The sequence below is a fragment of the Ailuropoda melanoleuca genome, chromosome 13 (genome assembly GCF_002007445.2).
Source record: "Ailuropoda melanoleuca isolate Jingjing chromosome 13, ASM200744v2, whole genome shotgun sequence".
NCBI lineage: Eukaryota > Metazoa > Chordata > Mammalia > Carnivora > Ursidae > Ailuropoda > Ailuropoda melanoleuca.
This window is the reverse complement of record NC_048230.1, coordinates 86,629,431-86,645,913: the sequence shown is the minus strand read 5'-3', so window position 1 is coordinate 86,645,913 and position 16,483 is coordinate 86,629,431. Positions and strand designations below refer to the sequence as shown.

The 16,483-nt window shown below is 40.3% G+C and overlaps 1 protein-coding gene across 1 annotated transcript in view; it reads right to left on the bottom strand.

The window, feature by feature from the left end:
• The window catches only part of PCSK2 (proprotein convertase subtilisin/kexin type 2), a 257,585-nt gene extending 241,218 nt beyond the window's left edge, over positions 1–16,367 (bottom strand). The window contains exon 1 of the mRNA XM_034641611.1: positions 15,880–16,367. Within this exon, the coding sequence (XP_034497502.1) occupies positions 15,880–16,056 (177 nt within the window). The 5' untranslated portion in view covers positions 16,057–16,367. The remainder of the gene's footprint in view (positions 1–15,879) is intronic.
• Between the last annotated feature and the right edge of the window lie 116 nt (positions 16,368–16,483).

The window sequence follows — 16,483 nt, the reverse complement described above, 5'->3', positions numbered from 1 at the left end:
TTTCAATGTTCTTATCTCTGTAGGACTCAATAAAAACCTGCTAATAAAATATGAATGCATGGGTGGATGTTCCTTTGGAATTAGCTGTTTCCAAGGAAGGAATTAGCTATCTGAAGGGGGCTGGAAGGGAGAATGGAGACATTGGCACTCAGGACATGGAGAATGGAGTCATGGCACTCAGGACACCTTGTACTTTCCTAAGCTACTCCTGAGCATTTGTCTCCATGGATAACACTCAACTCTTTTCTGTAATTCTAGGAGCCACTCTTCCCTACCACCAGGAGTGCAGTACTGCAAAACAGCTTGCATTGTACGTGGTTGTTTGCTGTACTGAGCAAATAGTCCACAGTGGGATTCAAACTATGATTTACTCCCAAGAACTAAACAACTAATTTATATCAAGTGTAAAATGACAATCAGGTAGTGAGACAGGTAGAGGGTACCTGATTCTCAGCCTCACTCACGGTTTCTTTCTAGCCTCAGGCACAATTTCCATACACTATTTCAGAAATGAAAATGTAAGAACATGCATTATTCCTTTGGCATATCAGGGAATAATCCACCTGTCAGATCTGCTGGGATGACAGTGATATGCTACGTCCTGGCTTTTCTTTTTAGCTCCCAAGTCAGAAGGTCTGCTTTAGATTCATGTATTTTTATGTCAGGGGAAGAAGTAGGACACATTTAATCATTTTGTTCTTAGCTGGAATAAATTTCACAGATAGAACTGGTTGCCTCTATCAGCCATTTATTGTGGCTTCAAAGACAATAATTAAGCCTTTAGCATCCCTGATGTCATCAGCCAGTGGCAATGGAATTAAAGACATGTAACCTGACTCCCTAGTAGCATCATCTGTTAAAAGAGTTGGTGCTACCTGCTTCCAGGACATGAATGATTCCATAGGCCAGAAGAACCAGGCTGGGAAATCTGGCCCCCTCCAACTCACTGTTAGCTCAACTTGTTATCCTAGGCTTTCCTGTATAAGGCCATTCTGTTATACCTTCCAAGTATACTTCAATGCCCCCTTCCACCTATTGACAAAATCCAAGCTCCCCTGGATGGTGCAGGTAAGCCATCTGAAACCGACCCCAGTCCACATCTTTAGCTTCTTTCTCAGTCTCTCTCAGCATCTAGCCAGACAAAACTACTTGTAATCCTTTCACAGTCCTGGTGTGTTCTGTTGCATATGTCATGGCACCCTCTATAAATACTCTTTATTTTGGCCTGTTGAAATTATGAGTCTCGATGCAAATTCACCTCAACTTGACATTGCCTGCCCTGGAAAGACTTCCCTTTCTGTTGACAGTCATTGCCTCGTGGGTATCATCTCATAAATCTATCACAAAACATATTGCCAGTTGTTTACAAAGAGCACTCTATTCCTCTGATTCCTTGAAGTCAGAACCTATGTTCTAGCTAACTGATGCCCTCTGTGTGGCAGATGATGTTGATGCCCCACTTTCATCCCTATGGCCTACCCTGGACACCACCTCTGGACAGTGCATTTACCTGCCAGATTCTCCACCCATCTCTACTTCTGAAAGCATGGTTGGTCCACCTGGGGAAGGCAGAAGTGCTAGGAATTTGATGTCCCTCAGGGTCAACTCTCAACCAAGAAAGTATGGGAACTTGTGGTTAAATTTCCCAGCTTCCTCAGTCTTTGATGGGATAACTCAGAGATGTCCTCACTCATAGAAGGTCCAGTAGTAGAATGTTGCAATAATGGTCTGCATTTTGTTTCTGCCTCTCTGCATCAATTCCCTTGGTCAGTTCCTTCCCACACTGACTCTGAGCTTGGCTATGTGCACTTGCTTTGGCCAATGAAACTTAGTAAATGTGACACAAACAAAGACTTAAACGTGAACACTGGGGCTTGATCCCTCCTCTATATCTTGCAACCTTTCTTAGACCAATGGGGTTGAATCCCAGTTGCCTATTTGTTCCCAAATCCATGTCTCAGTGTCTGACATCCTACTTGCTTATTCAAGGTACTAAGTACATGTTTGTTCAATTAACTGAGTATTATTCTGTTTCCATAATTTCCCTTGTATGACTGTGGCTCCTATTACCTTCTTTGTCCACTGATTTCAAACTCCCATAATTTTTCCTTGGTCCTTTCTTCCTTTCCAGTTAATGGCCAGGATGGTTGGTTTTGGCTCCAGCTGCTGGGTCCAAATTTAGGTTTATGCCAAGCCACATTGAAGACACAACTCTCCAAAGTTCCCTTTGGCACTGATTCTGCTCTCCCTTCCCTGCAAAATGGTGCCACATGTGGATTTCAAGTGATCAACAATGACTTGTTTCCTACCCTTCTCCCCACATCTTAGGCTCTGCAAGTTCTCTCTTGGTCTGATAACCCCTAGAAATATAGTCATCAGGAACTGACGTGAATTGGCTCTTGGATGCCAACAACCTTGCGTTTGAACTTCCATCACCTTTGAAGAGAACTGAGAGCCTCCTGATGAAATTGATTATTCCCCCCTCACATAAGTAGAGAACAAGTTAAGGACAAGGAAGGATAAAATTTGTGGATCACCTTATTGTCTGTCACTGGTTTCTTAATTTCCCATCAAGTCACAAAATTTTAGTCTATTAATGGTAATTAATTAATCGAAGCCATTTAACACAGGCAAAAATTAGGGTATTCATGTAACCTTTCCTAAGGTGCTTGGTCTTCCTGATTGCAGCGTTACATAACACATCAGCCTGTCGTTTAGTGAACATCTGATGATAATGGAAGCTTTTCGTTTTTTTCCTCATCATTTATTTTTATACTTATTGAGTGCTCACTAATGTACAGTGCTGTGTTAGTCACTAAGAGGGCAGTCAAAGAAACATAATTCCTATTCTGTATTTCACCAAGTGTAAATTCAGTAGGTGGTTGTTCGCGTAGAATCAATCTCTGAATCTATGAGCAGGCTTTGTTTGAAAAACTGGAATTCATAAAACTTTTATAGGTAAAATGGTGAAAAGCAGGCCAACCGGACCTGCAGCGAACTGGTGTCAGACCACGTTGGTGTATGTGCTTAATCACTCACAGGAATCTCACACAGTCAGGTTTTCTGTCTCATCCAATGTGAAAGGAGGATATAATGGTTCTAGTCTCTGAACCTCAGCCAATAAGCAATAAGGTTCAAAAGCTCATTGCCAGGAGTTAAGAACATAAACACCGTGTTTAATATTTGTTTCCTTGTGTGTAAATGAAAGGTTAAACTAATATCTAAGATTTCTTCCTGTAATTCTGTAATTGTAGATATTATTTATAAGAATTTAAATGACTCTGGGTAAACCATTTAGAATAATTAGGTTGGCGCATCACAATTGTTTGGCGGGGTGGCAATTTCCAAATGGGCCAACTAGAGTTGAGAAACTACTGTCTAGAAACAGCATTAAAATGACATACATTTAAATCACCACAATACTTTCCGTCTTTCCCTTCCCTTCCGCACGACACCTCCTGAAGGGATTGTCTTGATGCCTTCACTACATCGTATTTACCTCTGCCCTTCACCATTTGGCTTCCTTCCTGTAGCCGACTGGATTGCTTTCCTTGTTCAGATCCCTTTGGGCCTTAGCCTCTGTATCTCTTCATCCGAATTTTCTCGGGTTGGCCAAACTCTATATGTTGAACATGTGCCAGGTCAAACTGCTGAGAGACTTAATGCCATCCAGGACAATCAATCATGAATCAGTGTCTGATTGCAATTGGCATATAAATTCCCTAGTTCCCTCACACCTCAGGCAGGACAACTCTGGGGCCTGTGTTCTACACCAGCTCTCAGAGATTCCCAGTGGAACTGAGTCCCCATTATCCACAGTGACAACTTGTTCTGTAATGCACCTTTCATTCCTGCTTTCCCTTTCCTGTTTCAATTCCTCTACTCCCCTACCAGTATTTTCTAGACTCATTCTTTAAATAAACAACTTGCATTTAAACTCTTATCCCAAGGTCTACTTCTAGGGACCTAAACTGACATATGTGGCCTCTTCCACGGTGCTAAGGCGACTTCTCCAATTTTAACAAGGATTTCATCTCTAAAACCAGTGGCCTTGCTTGCTCCATTCTTTCTTAACCCTCGTCTCCCTTCCTTTCACAGCTCTGGATTCCCCTTCCCTATCTCTAACAGTCCAGGTTCTGTCTCCTCTCCTGGCTCCTTTTTTCTCCCTCACGTCCAAAGTTCTCTAGGATTTTGTCCTATGACCTCTTCTCTCCTTTTTCTCTCAACACTCTTCCTTGGCAATGCTATCTGCTGCTGTGGCATGGCTGAGGTGTATGTGGATGGATGCTTGTGCATTTGACTTTTAGGTCCTTGACCACCTTCTCCTCTTTTTGACCTTGGTAACTAACTTCCATGGGTGTTATCATTCTCTGGAGGTGCATAGGACTTGGAGACTTGAGCTTCAACGTCCTAGTCACTAACCATAGCTTTCTCTTTCAGCTCTCCCACTATTAATCCCAATTTACCTTCTCTTCTAGTTTATTGATATTCCATTTTTTGAAGACTCCATTTCTCTCTCTCCCAACCTCCACCACCCCCACTTGAGGGCTGTTTAAGAAAACAACTCAGTTGGTGTTACTATAAATCCATTCTCTTCCATTTGGCCTCTCAGTACCGTCCAGAAGTCATCATTTGTCCTTTGTCATCTTCTCCTCCCATCCCCTTCCCATTAACAGCAAGCAAAATGTTATCTCCCTTGAAGCACCCACCCCATCACCCCTTTCCTTCATTGGAAGCGTTGACCTTGCCTCCTTCACCTTTGAAATAATTGTGACTCCTCAGTGGCTATTCTCCCCATATCCTCCTCTGAGACCTTCACACTGAACTTCATCTGCCCTTGCCTCCCTTTTAGCTCAGAGAGAAGACATTTCCCTTTTCCTGCTCAGGCTAATTCTTTTGCTTTTCAATAAAACCTAGCTAACTAAGAGATGAATGAAAATGAAGAATTTATGATTGAAGAAATTCTGGTGAAAAGACTTGTGATGAAATCACTAACAACTTTAATGTAGGACAAATACAAGCAATACTGTAAATCATGGTTATATGCAGAAGGTTAATATTTACTTATAACTTGATGTAAAAATAATTATGCACCTAATGAACATTGTAACGTGGGAATAGGGGAGGCCAGAGGAAGTGTTAGGAAGCTAATGTCCCCACTTTGTTAAGCATGGACTCCACTAAATTCACTGAAGTTGAAATATGTAATGAAATGATTAAACATGTCGTTAAATATGTATATCTATCTACCATTTACATGTAAAATAATCACAAACTCCTCACTCAATACCATCACAATTATTTTTTTTTTAATTTTAGGGAGACCTGTTATGAAACACTATGTCTGTGTGACTAATTTGTCTGAAGTTTAACAATGTCATCAATTTTTTTCAGTTTCCTTTCTTTCTGTTAAATTCTGTAATAATTAAATTAATATTTCAAAATTTAAAATAGTGTGTACAATATAATCCCAGTTTTGTAAAACAATTTATCTAACTACCTTTCTTCTCTATGTATTCTTACAGAAATATTTGCGATAAAATTTACCTAATGCTGGTAATGGTTATTTCTGAGTAATGAGATTTGAGGTAATAAAAAAAATCCTTCTTCCAGTGCTTTTTTTGCACTACTTGATATTAAAAAAAATAATGAGGATGTGTAATTTTGACAAAAATAATTAAGTTATTATATTTTTCATATGCTTAGGGATTCTTAAGTCAACTTATTAACTTGATGATTTCCACTCATGGCATTCACAAGGGCTATAATGTGTAAGAATACTGTGGCTTTCACTGAGAGATTTGCCATCCCCCCAGTCGAAGAATTCACATATTTTGTTTGCTTGTTTGTTTAAATCTCAAGAGCGAAGATGCTCAGTTGTCTAAGAAATCTGATACCAACATAAATTGGATCATTCATTCAACAACTACTCCTGTAGGCTTAGTTTATCACATTTTATTCCATTGTGTTTACACAGAAAGCAAGACTGTTGATGTCATTACCCTCAGCTTCTATTTAAACACTGGAACAATAGCTAAATCGTGGAAGGAGCCAAGATGCCCTTCAACAGGTGACTGGATTAAGAAGATGTTGTCCATATATACAATGGAATATTACTCAGCCATAAAAAGAATGATTGCTCAACATTTGCTGCGACATACCGGACTGGGAGGAGATAATGCTAAGCGAAATAAGTCAAGCAGAGAAAGACAATTATCATATGGTTTCACTCATTTATGGAACGTAAGAAGTAGGAAAATTGGTAGGAGAAGAAAGGGAAGAATAAAGAGGGGGTAAACAGAACGGGGAAGGCACCATGAGAGACTATGGACTCTGGGAAACAAACTGAGGGTTTCGGGGCAGTGGGGGGGATGGGATACGCTGGTGATGGGTATTAAGGAGGGCACGTATTGCATGGTGCACTGGGTGTTTTACGCAAGTAATAAATCATGGAACTTTAAAAAAATAAATAAATTTAAAATTAAAAAAAAGAGGGGAGTGACGGGTGGGCCACTTGGAAAGAGGAAGTCAGCATGGAGGCAGGAAGGGCAAGAGATAGATGGCTAAGGACCTTGCATAAGTCAGCCCCAAATACCTCTGAAACTAGAAAACATTCAGACTTCTAAATTATATGAGCCAATAAATACCTCTCCCCCTGTTAGAACATCCTTATTTGGGTGTAATTAACATGCATTAAAATTCACCCTGTTTAGATGAATAGTTCCATGAATTTTGATCGATGTATAAAGACTATATAATTATCACCACAATCAAGAAACAGAATGTGTCTATCACCCCAGGAAGTTCTATCATGCTCTGGGTAGTATGTCTCCTTCCACCTTTCCCCCTTGCAACCACTGGTTTATTATCCTGTCCCTACAGTTTTGCCTTTTCCACAGTGATAAGTAAACAGAAACCTTAAGTGTGTGTGGCCTTTGAGTGTTGCTTCTTTCACTTGGTTGAATGCATTTGAGATCCATCCTCATTGTTGCAACTATCAATAGTTTGTTCCTTTTTACTGCTAAGTAGTATTTCACTATATGGATATAGTGAATTTATATCACAGTTTGTTTATATATTTACTGGTTCATGGGCATGTGGACAGTTTCCAGCTTTTGGTGATTATGCAGAAAGCCACAATAAATAATTGAATACAGGAAAAAACCCCCACAACACTGGAACAGTGAAAGCCAAGTATCCCAGGTCAAAATAATTTTTTTTTCTAATGCCATTACTACACTTGGCACATGTTTTAAATCTAGATTGTTATTTTCCTGTTCTTGATGTCTCCAAATAAATGGTTCTATATGTCTCTCATCTCTCTTTGAACTCTTCCTACTTCAATACAGAGTGAGAATTAAGTGAATCTATTTAGGAAAATTTAGGAGAATTAGATGTTGAGTCAGTGCCAAATTTAAAGTTATAAATAAAGAACGACTTTAGTATCCTACAGTTTTCATGTTCTTATCAACTTTCTAATGGAGAAACTATCAACATCCTGTAACATTCTTGAGTCTATTTCATTTGTGTCAGAAAATTAAGAGTTTGTGTCCATGTTTGACTTTCAATCTAAGAGTTTGTTATATTCAATTATTCTTACCAGAGGACCCCAGCACATCACAGCCTTCTCCGAAAAGTCACCGTCAAATTGTTTTAGGGACAAAAACAGTTTGTCTAGAGACTTTACTGCTTTTTTTATATCATACCTCATGTGGAAGCCATTCACTAATATGGAATCATTACATTTAGGGTGGAAGTGTTAATTCAAATGTAATTTCTTGATTCCCTAATCATTAGTGGAATTTAGTCAGTTAGTGGACTTGAGCTATAATATATTATAATAGATACATTTTATATATATATATATTATAAATTAATGTAATAAATATATAAATAAATACAATGCATATAATATAAATATTATAAAAATAAACTTATATATAAAATATATATATATTTATGTAAAGAAGGTGAAAAACTCCTGCTTTTGAACTGTCCTGTGATTATTTGAATCTCAAATAGTAATGCAAAAATTAAATTCCGGGTTTCCTTTTGAAATGATGAATCTGAGCTCAAATGTAGAATGAAGCCACTGCTCTAGTGGGTGGAAAAAGTGTGAACTTCAGGTTTCATGTTTTATTTTTAAAACCTGACTTCTTTGAACAGTTACAGCCAAATATATAATTATTGCAAACTTAACTATAGCATCACTCCCTGATGTGCTCTAACATTATGATCTACAGCTAATAAGATCTTTTGAAAGAGGCATTGAATTTTAGATATTCATTCATTTGAGAAAAAGAGGTGTAATTTTTCTCCTTCTTTTGTATTTTGATCAAGTTTGAATCGTAGGCTTTTTTTTTTTTTCTGCTCAAAGAGCTAATCTATTCTATTACTGATCATTTCTAAGTTGGGAATTTTAGGGAAACACAGCAGTCTGTCAGGCATTGACTTGCTGCTTGTTACCCACTTCTACTTGCTAGCTAAATTGCAGCCTGTAAATAAATGGATGCTACCGGGGTAATTTTTTGAAAACTAGTTCTTCAAGTGCCTTTTCTCTGAGCTAATGGCCAAACAGTCACCTTGTGATCCAAGTTTATTTATCAACCAAGGAGCACATAATGAGTACCTAGTATGAATAGGGCAAATTGGTTGCCAGTGGGACAAGAGTGTTTAACGGATTTTATATTCTTCCTGGAGAAGAAAAATCACAAAGACCTGAAAAGTTGGCTTACATTATGAGGTGAAAATACAGGAGATTTCATAAGTCTTTTAAATATTATTGTTCTTGTGATCCGATTTGGTTTGGTTGTAAGGTGTAGAGAGTCACTCCAGCAACTAAGAAAAGGGATATTTATTGGCAGTATATTGGTTTGGGTAATGCTGGTTGTTCTAAAGATAAAGTCTCAAATCTCAGTGTCATAATGTAATAGCAGTTTAATTTATCACTCATAAAGTTCTAGTTAAGAATCAGGGACCTGGGGTCCTTCCATCTTGCGACTGCCATCTTTAGCGTTTGGCTTCCAAAGTCACTGTTCTCAATCACATCAAGCCTCAAAAGAGAAAAGAGGGTGGAGAATCAACGTATGGGAGTTTCAAGTATCAAGCAAGGAAGAAGTGCACTTCACTTCTGCTTACATTACATCGGCTAGGATCACCATATGGTCATACTTATCTGCAAGAGAGCCTGGGAGATTTGCTGGGAAATGGAACTGGAAAGTTATTAGGAACTCATATAAAATGTCTGCATCTCCCATAGTCTGGATGGGCTCTTTCATGGCAACTAGATCCCATTCTCCTCTCTGTAGCAACTAGTGAATCAAATTTCCTAAGGAAGCCAGTATTATTGGTTGAGATAATCACCATGGTCTATAATGAATTAAATTCACTGAATTATTTGAGCCAGACCCTCTCATGGACCATGGCCAACTCATGGATAGGTTTCAATTGGGCAGAGTGTTTATTCCTCATTCAATCAGTTGTTACTCCTGAGACAGTACAACTTAAAACTGCTTTCTTGAGTAAAAAATATATATATACAGCAAGGCCATCTCCTTATCATTATTATTATTACTACTACCAATAATAGGGTTTTTATTCTACGCACTTGCCACTGTGTCCAGAACCTTACATGCACTATATTATTTATTTTTGCTAACCACTATATTTTAAACATAAGCCTCTGAGAGGTTTTGTAAACTAGACAAGTTTCCAGTACTGTCTAATTCTAAATCCCATCATTTTTACCTTTGAACGTGGCTGTTCCTAGCTCTCTTCAGTCACAAGAAAGGCACTGAATATAGTGAGTGTTGTGACAAATATGACTGGTGCCAAGAAAAAGGAATAGATTCAAGTCCCAAAAAGATAGAGGATGTTCTGGTCTATGTCAGTCAGAGAAGACTTGAGAGAAGAGTTTGGACTTGACCTAAGGCATACTGCATTAAATTGGGGTCCAAAAGGAATTCATAGCTTTCATGTTGGCGTAGTAGGGCTCTGAGCTATTTCCCTTTGCCTACCATGGGAGTAGGCTTTGTAGTTTCAGAAAAACTGTTCCTTATGGGCTTCTTAGAAATCCTTTTGGAAATACTTAGGGTCAAATCTATATTCTGTTTTGTTTCCCCCTCTAAACCATGTTAATCTTGATCTAGAGAAATATGGGGCAAAGGGTAGGAGATTACTTCTTTGGACTGATAACTGATGCATGATGAAATGAGAGTGAAATGATAGAATCTGGATTCAATATTGTTGGGACATTAAGACACCACTAAAAAGGTGAAAATAAATATTCAAAATAAATATATCTGACAAAAGATTCCTACCCATAATAACCAAAGAACTGCTACAAACCAAAAATTAAAACAGACAATCCAAAAATAAAAACCGTTTTCAGGGCAAAAGACCTGAACAAATAATGAATAAAAAAGGACTTCCAAATCACCAACAAGCAAATGAAGAGGTGTTCAGCTTCAATTGATCAACAAGGAAATGTAAATTAAAATCACAATGAGATGCCATTACATAGCCACCAAAGTAACTAAAAGGAAAAAGATATGAAAGACCAAATGTTGGTGTTATACACAAGTAATGAATCATGGAACTTTACATTAAAAATAGGGATGTACTGTATGGTGACTAACATAACATAATAAAAAACGAGCATTAAAAAAAAAGGAATCCTGAGACCAAAAAAATAAAAATAAAATAAAATTCCTATATGTTATGTTTCATTATTATACTAATGTGAATTAAAACAAATTCTACTTGGGGAAAAAAAAGAAGAAAGAAAGATCAAATGTTGGTGAGAATGTGGAACAATCAGAATCCTCACATGCTACCGGGTTGTCAATGGCAGGCAGAATTCTGAGATGGACCCGAAGATATCTGCTCCCTTGTGTACATGCCCTGTATAATCCCCTCCCCTTGAGTTTGGAGGCAGTATTATGAAGATGATGGATTTCATTCCTGTGATTAGATTACATTATATGGCAGAGATGAAGAGATTTATGAATGTAGTTAAGGTCCCAAATCAGCTTACCTGAATTAATGAAAAGAATTATCCTGGGTGGGCCTGACTTAATCAGGCTAACCTAAGCAGGGACTGAGCCCTTCCTGAAAGAAGGGTGAAAGTGTGAGGTTCATGGAAGGGGTCATGCAGTAGGTCATGAGGGTAGCTTTCAGGAGCTGAGAGTAGAGCCAGCAAAACATGAAGACTCCAGGTCTACAACTACAAGGAGCTGAATTCTTCTAAAAACTTGAATATGTTTGGAAGTAGATTTCCCCTTGGTTGTTCCTCTAGATGAGGACATAGCTGGCCAATATCTTGATTTCAACTTGTGAGCCCTTGAGCAGCAGTTTCAACTATAATGTGCAAGACTCCTTATCCATGAAAACTATAAAATAATGAATTTGTGTGGTTGTAGGCCATAAAGTCTGTAGTAATTTTTTTACAAAGCAATAGAAAACTGATACAGTCTACTAAAGTTGAATGTGTGTATGCCCCTTGACTCTACGATTCCACTCCTAGGGATACTCCCGAGAGAGGCATACATGTGTTCACCAACATACATACACTATGATATCCACAGAAGAAATATTCATAATAGCCTAAAACCAAAAACTACCCAAATGAGCAAGAGGGGGAACTTATGAGATATGAATAATGCCTTATTCCTTGATTTGGATTCTAGTTATACATGTGTGCCCATGTTGTGAAAGTTTATTAAGCTGTGTTCTTTCCTAAATTATACTTCAATAAAATGAAAAGAGATTTAAGTTTAAAATTAAATTCAGTTAAAATTAAAATTAGACATTCAATTAAAATTAAAAGAAATTTACTCTTTCATTATATAACAGCACAATTACGACTAGATTTAAAAAAATTAATGATCACATATATAAAAGTAGTCCCATGATTTTCCTAGCCTTAGTCCTACATGGATAAAAACCAAAATCTGTTGTAGTAAAACAAAAACACTTAATTGTCTATTGTTTGGATTTTTACCTAAATTCTAACTTGATCTTTGGCCAACCTTCAACACATCACTTTAATAAGTAATTTTTTTTCCCACAAGGGATTTAAGACACTCTTTGGAATAACACCTCTGATGTTACTGTAAACTCACTCATTCTCCTAGACATATACATCTTTTTTGATGAACATATGTCTTTGGGCCAGTCATGATAAAATAGAAAATTTTAGTCTCAACCTCACCTTTCTGACAGTAAAGTTATAAGTAGTTTTAGTCCATTTCAGGGAGGAAATACAATTGTTTGGTCATGGCCTTGCAAGAGTTTGGCAAAATAGTCAACAAATATTCATTTAATACCTCATATACAGACCACCGTGCTAAATATGGGGCTACAGGGAGGCATGGTATATTGTTTCTTCTCTTGGAAGATTTATGATCTACTGGAAAAAGTACATGCTCATACACATTAGTTAATGACCTCGGCAGACATAGGTATTGGCTGCAGAAGAAAAGTAAAAAGAAAGAGAGGAAAGGAAGAAACATCAGAAGTCTAAAATGGTGCCCAAGAGTGGAGTTCTTGGTTGTCAGAGAAGGCTTCCCAGAGGCAGCTTGGTAAAATAACAAAATTATTTTCCACAAAGCAAATTTGGTTTTAAATTTGATTTTTTTTCCCTTTCCAAATATAAGCTTAACCACTTGGAACTTTAAGTTTTTCATCTGAGAATGAGGGCTGATGGCAACAATTTCGACCTCACAGGTTTCTGAGGTTAGATGAGATAATTCAGTAAAATAGCGGGTTCCCCTAGTCTGCATAGCTGACCCTTCTTTTGGATGAATAAATAACCACCGAGTATCTCTGCTAACACAGAGCACTGGATAGGATGGAGCAGCAGGGAATTGGACGATACAGTAAGTGTTAAAGAGAGGAAAGAGAAGGAGGTATTATGGGTTTAAAATGAAAAAAAATGAGTAACAAAAGTATAGTACAGCATGATGAAAACAAGACAGGACAGTGTTTGGGAAACCTAGAGGAAGAGATAAAATGAAGGACGTTTCTTTACAGGCTAGCAAACCCAGTAACAGGTTGGCTTTGGTGAGGAAACTGGAAATATAGAAGATATCATCCTTGAATATGTAATACCTTTCAAATGGACAGACGATACTTACAGCCATATTTACTTACATGTATGAAATGACTAGAGGACAAATGATGGAATGTACTAGCTTATGTTGTGTACGCTTTGCTTTTTTGTCCCATAGGAATTTGGAGAAGGGAAAGCACAATGTGGTCCATAGCATCAGGGAAGGTTCAAGCTCAGACTTGAAGGATGGATAGGAAGGAAAAGAGGGTTTATTCTACACAGGTGTGGTATCATGCAAAGATTCATCAGACAGAAGCATGCTGCCATAGACTGATTTTTTACTTAAATATGTATTGGAACAAAAATCATTTGGATAAGAGATGCTACTTTTGATAGGTTATAGAGAGGAGAGGAGAGGTAGCAAGGCAAAGGCTCATTTTTCCTAGATAGAAATTGCCTGTCTGAGGCTGATTCAAAATCAGTGGGTTCCTCTTGAAAAAAGAGTGGGGATGAAAGAGGCTTAGGTATCTGATTTTACCCCAAAGTATGAGTTCCCTCAGATTTTATGTAAGTATATAAAAATTATCCAGATTCATTTATGATGAGATTGTCCCTACACCTCCTTTTTCAAACTTCACCATCAGAACTATAAATCTCCCATTAAGCTGTTTACCTCTATATAAGGAGTGACCCTCTTGGAGAATTAATAAGTTAAGCCATTATCTGTCTTACCTACACCTGCATTTGCTTAAGTTGCTAAGATCCTAAAGGACATATTTTCCAAAGGGTGAGTAAAGAGATGGCAATTCTGCCTCTGCTATGAAAAGATGCATGGTATGGGGAGAGAGGAAGAAGATTTCTGCATCAACGGCAGCGCCTTTGCACTCAAAAACTAAAGAGCCTGATGCCACATCCCTTCTCAGCATACCTTGAAGCCCAACGCATCCTGCAGAGCACTTAGCCTGTTTGGTATGTACCAGGAGGTAAATAGCATGAGTTTTGCTCTGAAAGATCTGGGTTTAAATCCAGATATGTTTCTTTATTTTATTTTTTATTTTTATTTTTTACCTTGGGCCCTGATCTGAACCTTATCAGTGCTGTGCGCTTAATAATACTAGCTTCCTCAGCGCTGTTGAGAATATTAAATAAGAATGTATATAAGGACTCCAGAACACAAGGGTGCCCTATTGTTGTCAGGTAATAATAATCACTATTACAATCGCTGTTATATTTATGGCTCCTGGGTACTGAGTCTTGCCAAGTTAGGGGGGCGGGGTGGGAAGGAAGGAGGGTCTGCATGTTTACTGTGTTGGTGGCACTCTTGAAACAGCCCCAGACTCTGGGTAAGAACGACAGCGGGCTGCTCCCTCAGCTGGCATCTTCTCTCCCCTGCTCCACCCACGCTTCCCGGGAGCAACAAGTTCCCTACTGCAAGACCCGCCCGCGCGCCACTGGTAGACCCGGCGGGCGCCTCCTCCCAGACCTCTGACTTACTCGCTCTGAAACCCACCTGGGGTCGAAATCGCGGCTGCCAACGCCCTGCGGAGGAGGGAGAGCCGGCCGCACGTGAGGGAGCCCTCGCGGCGCCTGGGAGGGAGGCGGGAGGCGTGGGAAGTCGGGACAGAGGACTGATAGGAGACCTAGTTCGTGCTGTCCTTGAGAGGCAAAAGTAACAGAGGAAAGTACCCGCCGCTCATCTCCAGCTTCTCTCCTGGGATCAGGAGGGAGGAGGAGAGAGAGCCCCGAACCCCACAGACCACCCAGCCCTCTGGTTGCCAAATAGCATCCCTATGTCCTCTAGGCTCCCCTCGCCCGGTTTCTCCTTGCACTCTCACTCCACCCCACACCTCTCCAGGTCCCCTAAGGACACTTGCGATTTCTGACGAGATATTTTGCAAGGACAAGTAAGTAAGCCACGGCCCCCACCCAGCACTCTCCTCTCCGCTGCTCTCCTAGAACGGATACCCTGGAGTCGCCAAAGGAGTCCCAAGGCGTCCTAGGTTGGGAGCCTTATCTAGCTGCCCAAACAGTTGAACTCTGACAACTTCTTGGAATGGGGATCCCCGCGCCCTCGTGGGAAAGCCAAGCTGGCGGCCCACACACCAGGAGAGTCACCCCGATTTCTCCATAAGGAACTCCTCTCAAAATCTACCTTCCCAGCTTCTACAGCTGTGAGTTGAGAATCAGAGAGCTAACTAGGAGTACGCTTCGGGGGCGGGCGCTCGTGGGCAGGGGCGAGGACGAGAAGTTCCACCCCAATTTGGAAAGAAGACCCAGTTCATGTTTCCAAGTCTCCTGCAGCCAGGGAGCTGTTGTTCCTGGAGAAGAGCAGGGGCTGAAGTCACCGGGAGGGAAGTCCTAGCGCGGGATCCGAAAAGCAGGGAGGTAGATCGCAATGTCCGAGCTTTTAGCCTTGTCCGTCTGAAACTACTCTTTCTCCAGGAGATGGGGGCGGGGGATACATCCCCGGCAAAGACTGCCAACGTCAAGCCCAGATGTTCAGCACTTCATTCCTCCATCCCCACGGCAGCCTTGAGAACTTGGTACCTCGGACAGCAGCCCGGGCGCAAGGCATTGTTAGAAAGGTGTTATCTTGTTTTCGCCACCAAGTCAAAGAGCAATAAATTATTTTTATGACCTTACTAGTACAGTTTGAAGGACATTTTAATTACATAACCCGTGAAAGATCACCGGAGGCAATGTCGTGTTAAAGAGCCCATGGCAGAATATCTGCATCGCATGAGAAAGAAAACTTGCAAATCTGCAATGAGATTGCGCAGGGCTGCCCCCGTTTTGAAACAACATGCGAAATGCAAGGGAGATCTTACCTTTCGGACTCCAAAGCCGTGTTCTGCTGCAACTTGGCGAGCTTCTTCCTCTCCTCCTTTATGCAACTCCACAAGAAAATGATTCGTGAAGACCGGTCTCTCGGCAGATGCAAAAACCATGACACAGAAGAGGAGCCCGGCGGCCGCCTTACACTGGGAGATACAGCCACCTTTCATCTTTCTCTGGGAGTGAAAAGTGGTGCTAGGAGGCGCGCAGGCTGGTGGAGCGGGGGACTCGGAGGAAAGGTGCAAATAAAAAAATTATATAGTTTTTTGTTTGTTTAAAAAAAATCTTTGTGTTGGGAAAAAGACTAATTAGGGGCTCGGAAAGCAGCAAATCAATGTTTGTTCTCCTCCAGCATCTGGCTGGCGGGGAAGCCGTGTAGTCAGGCTCGCTGGCAGAGGTGCGAATGTGGGGAGCTGTGTGTATCTGAGAGAAAGAGCGAGTGTATGTCTGTGCTTGAGGCTAAATCTGCATTTTCAGCTCCTCCTCGGCTCCAATTCCACTGGGGCCGGAGGAGAGCACCAGCCTGGGTGACGTGCACCCGACAGCAGCCAATGAGGGCCCGGGATGCGGCGGGCCCCGCCCCGGACCTCCCCGCCC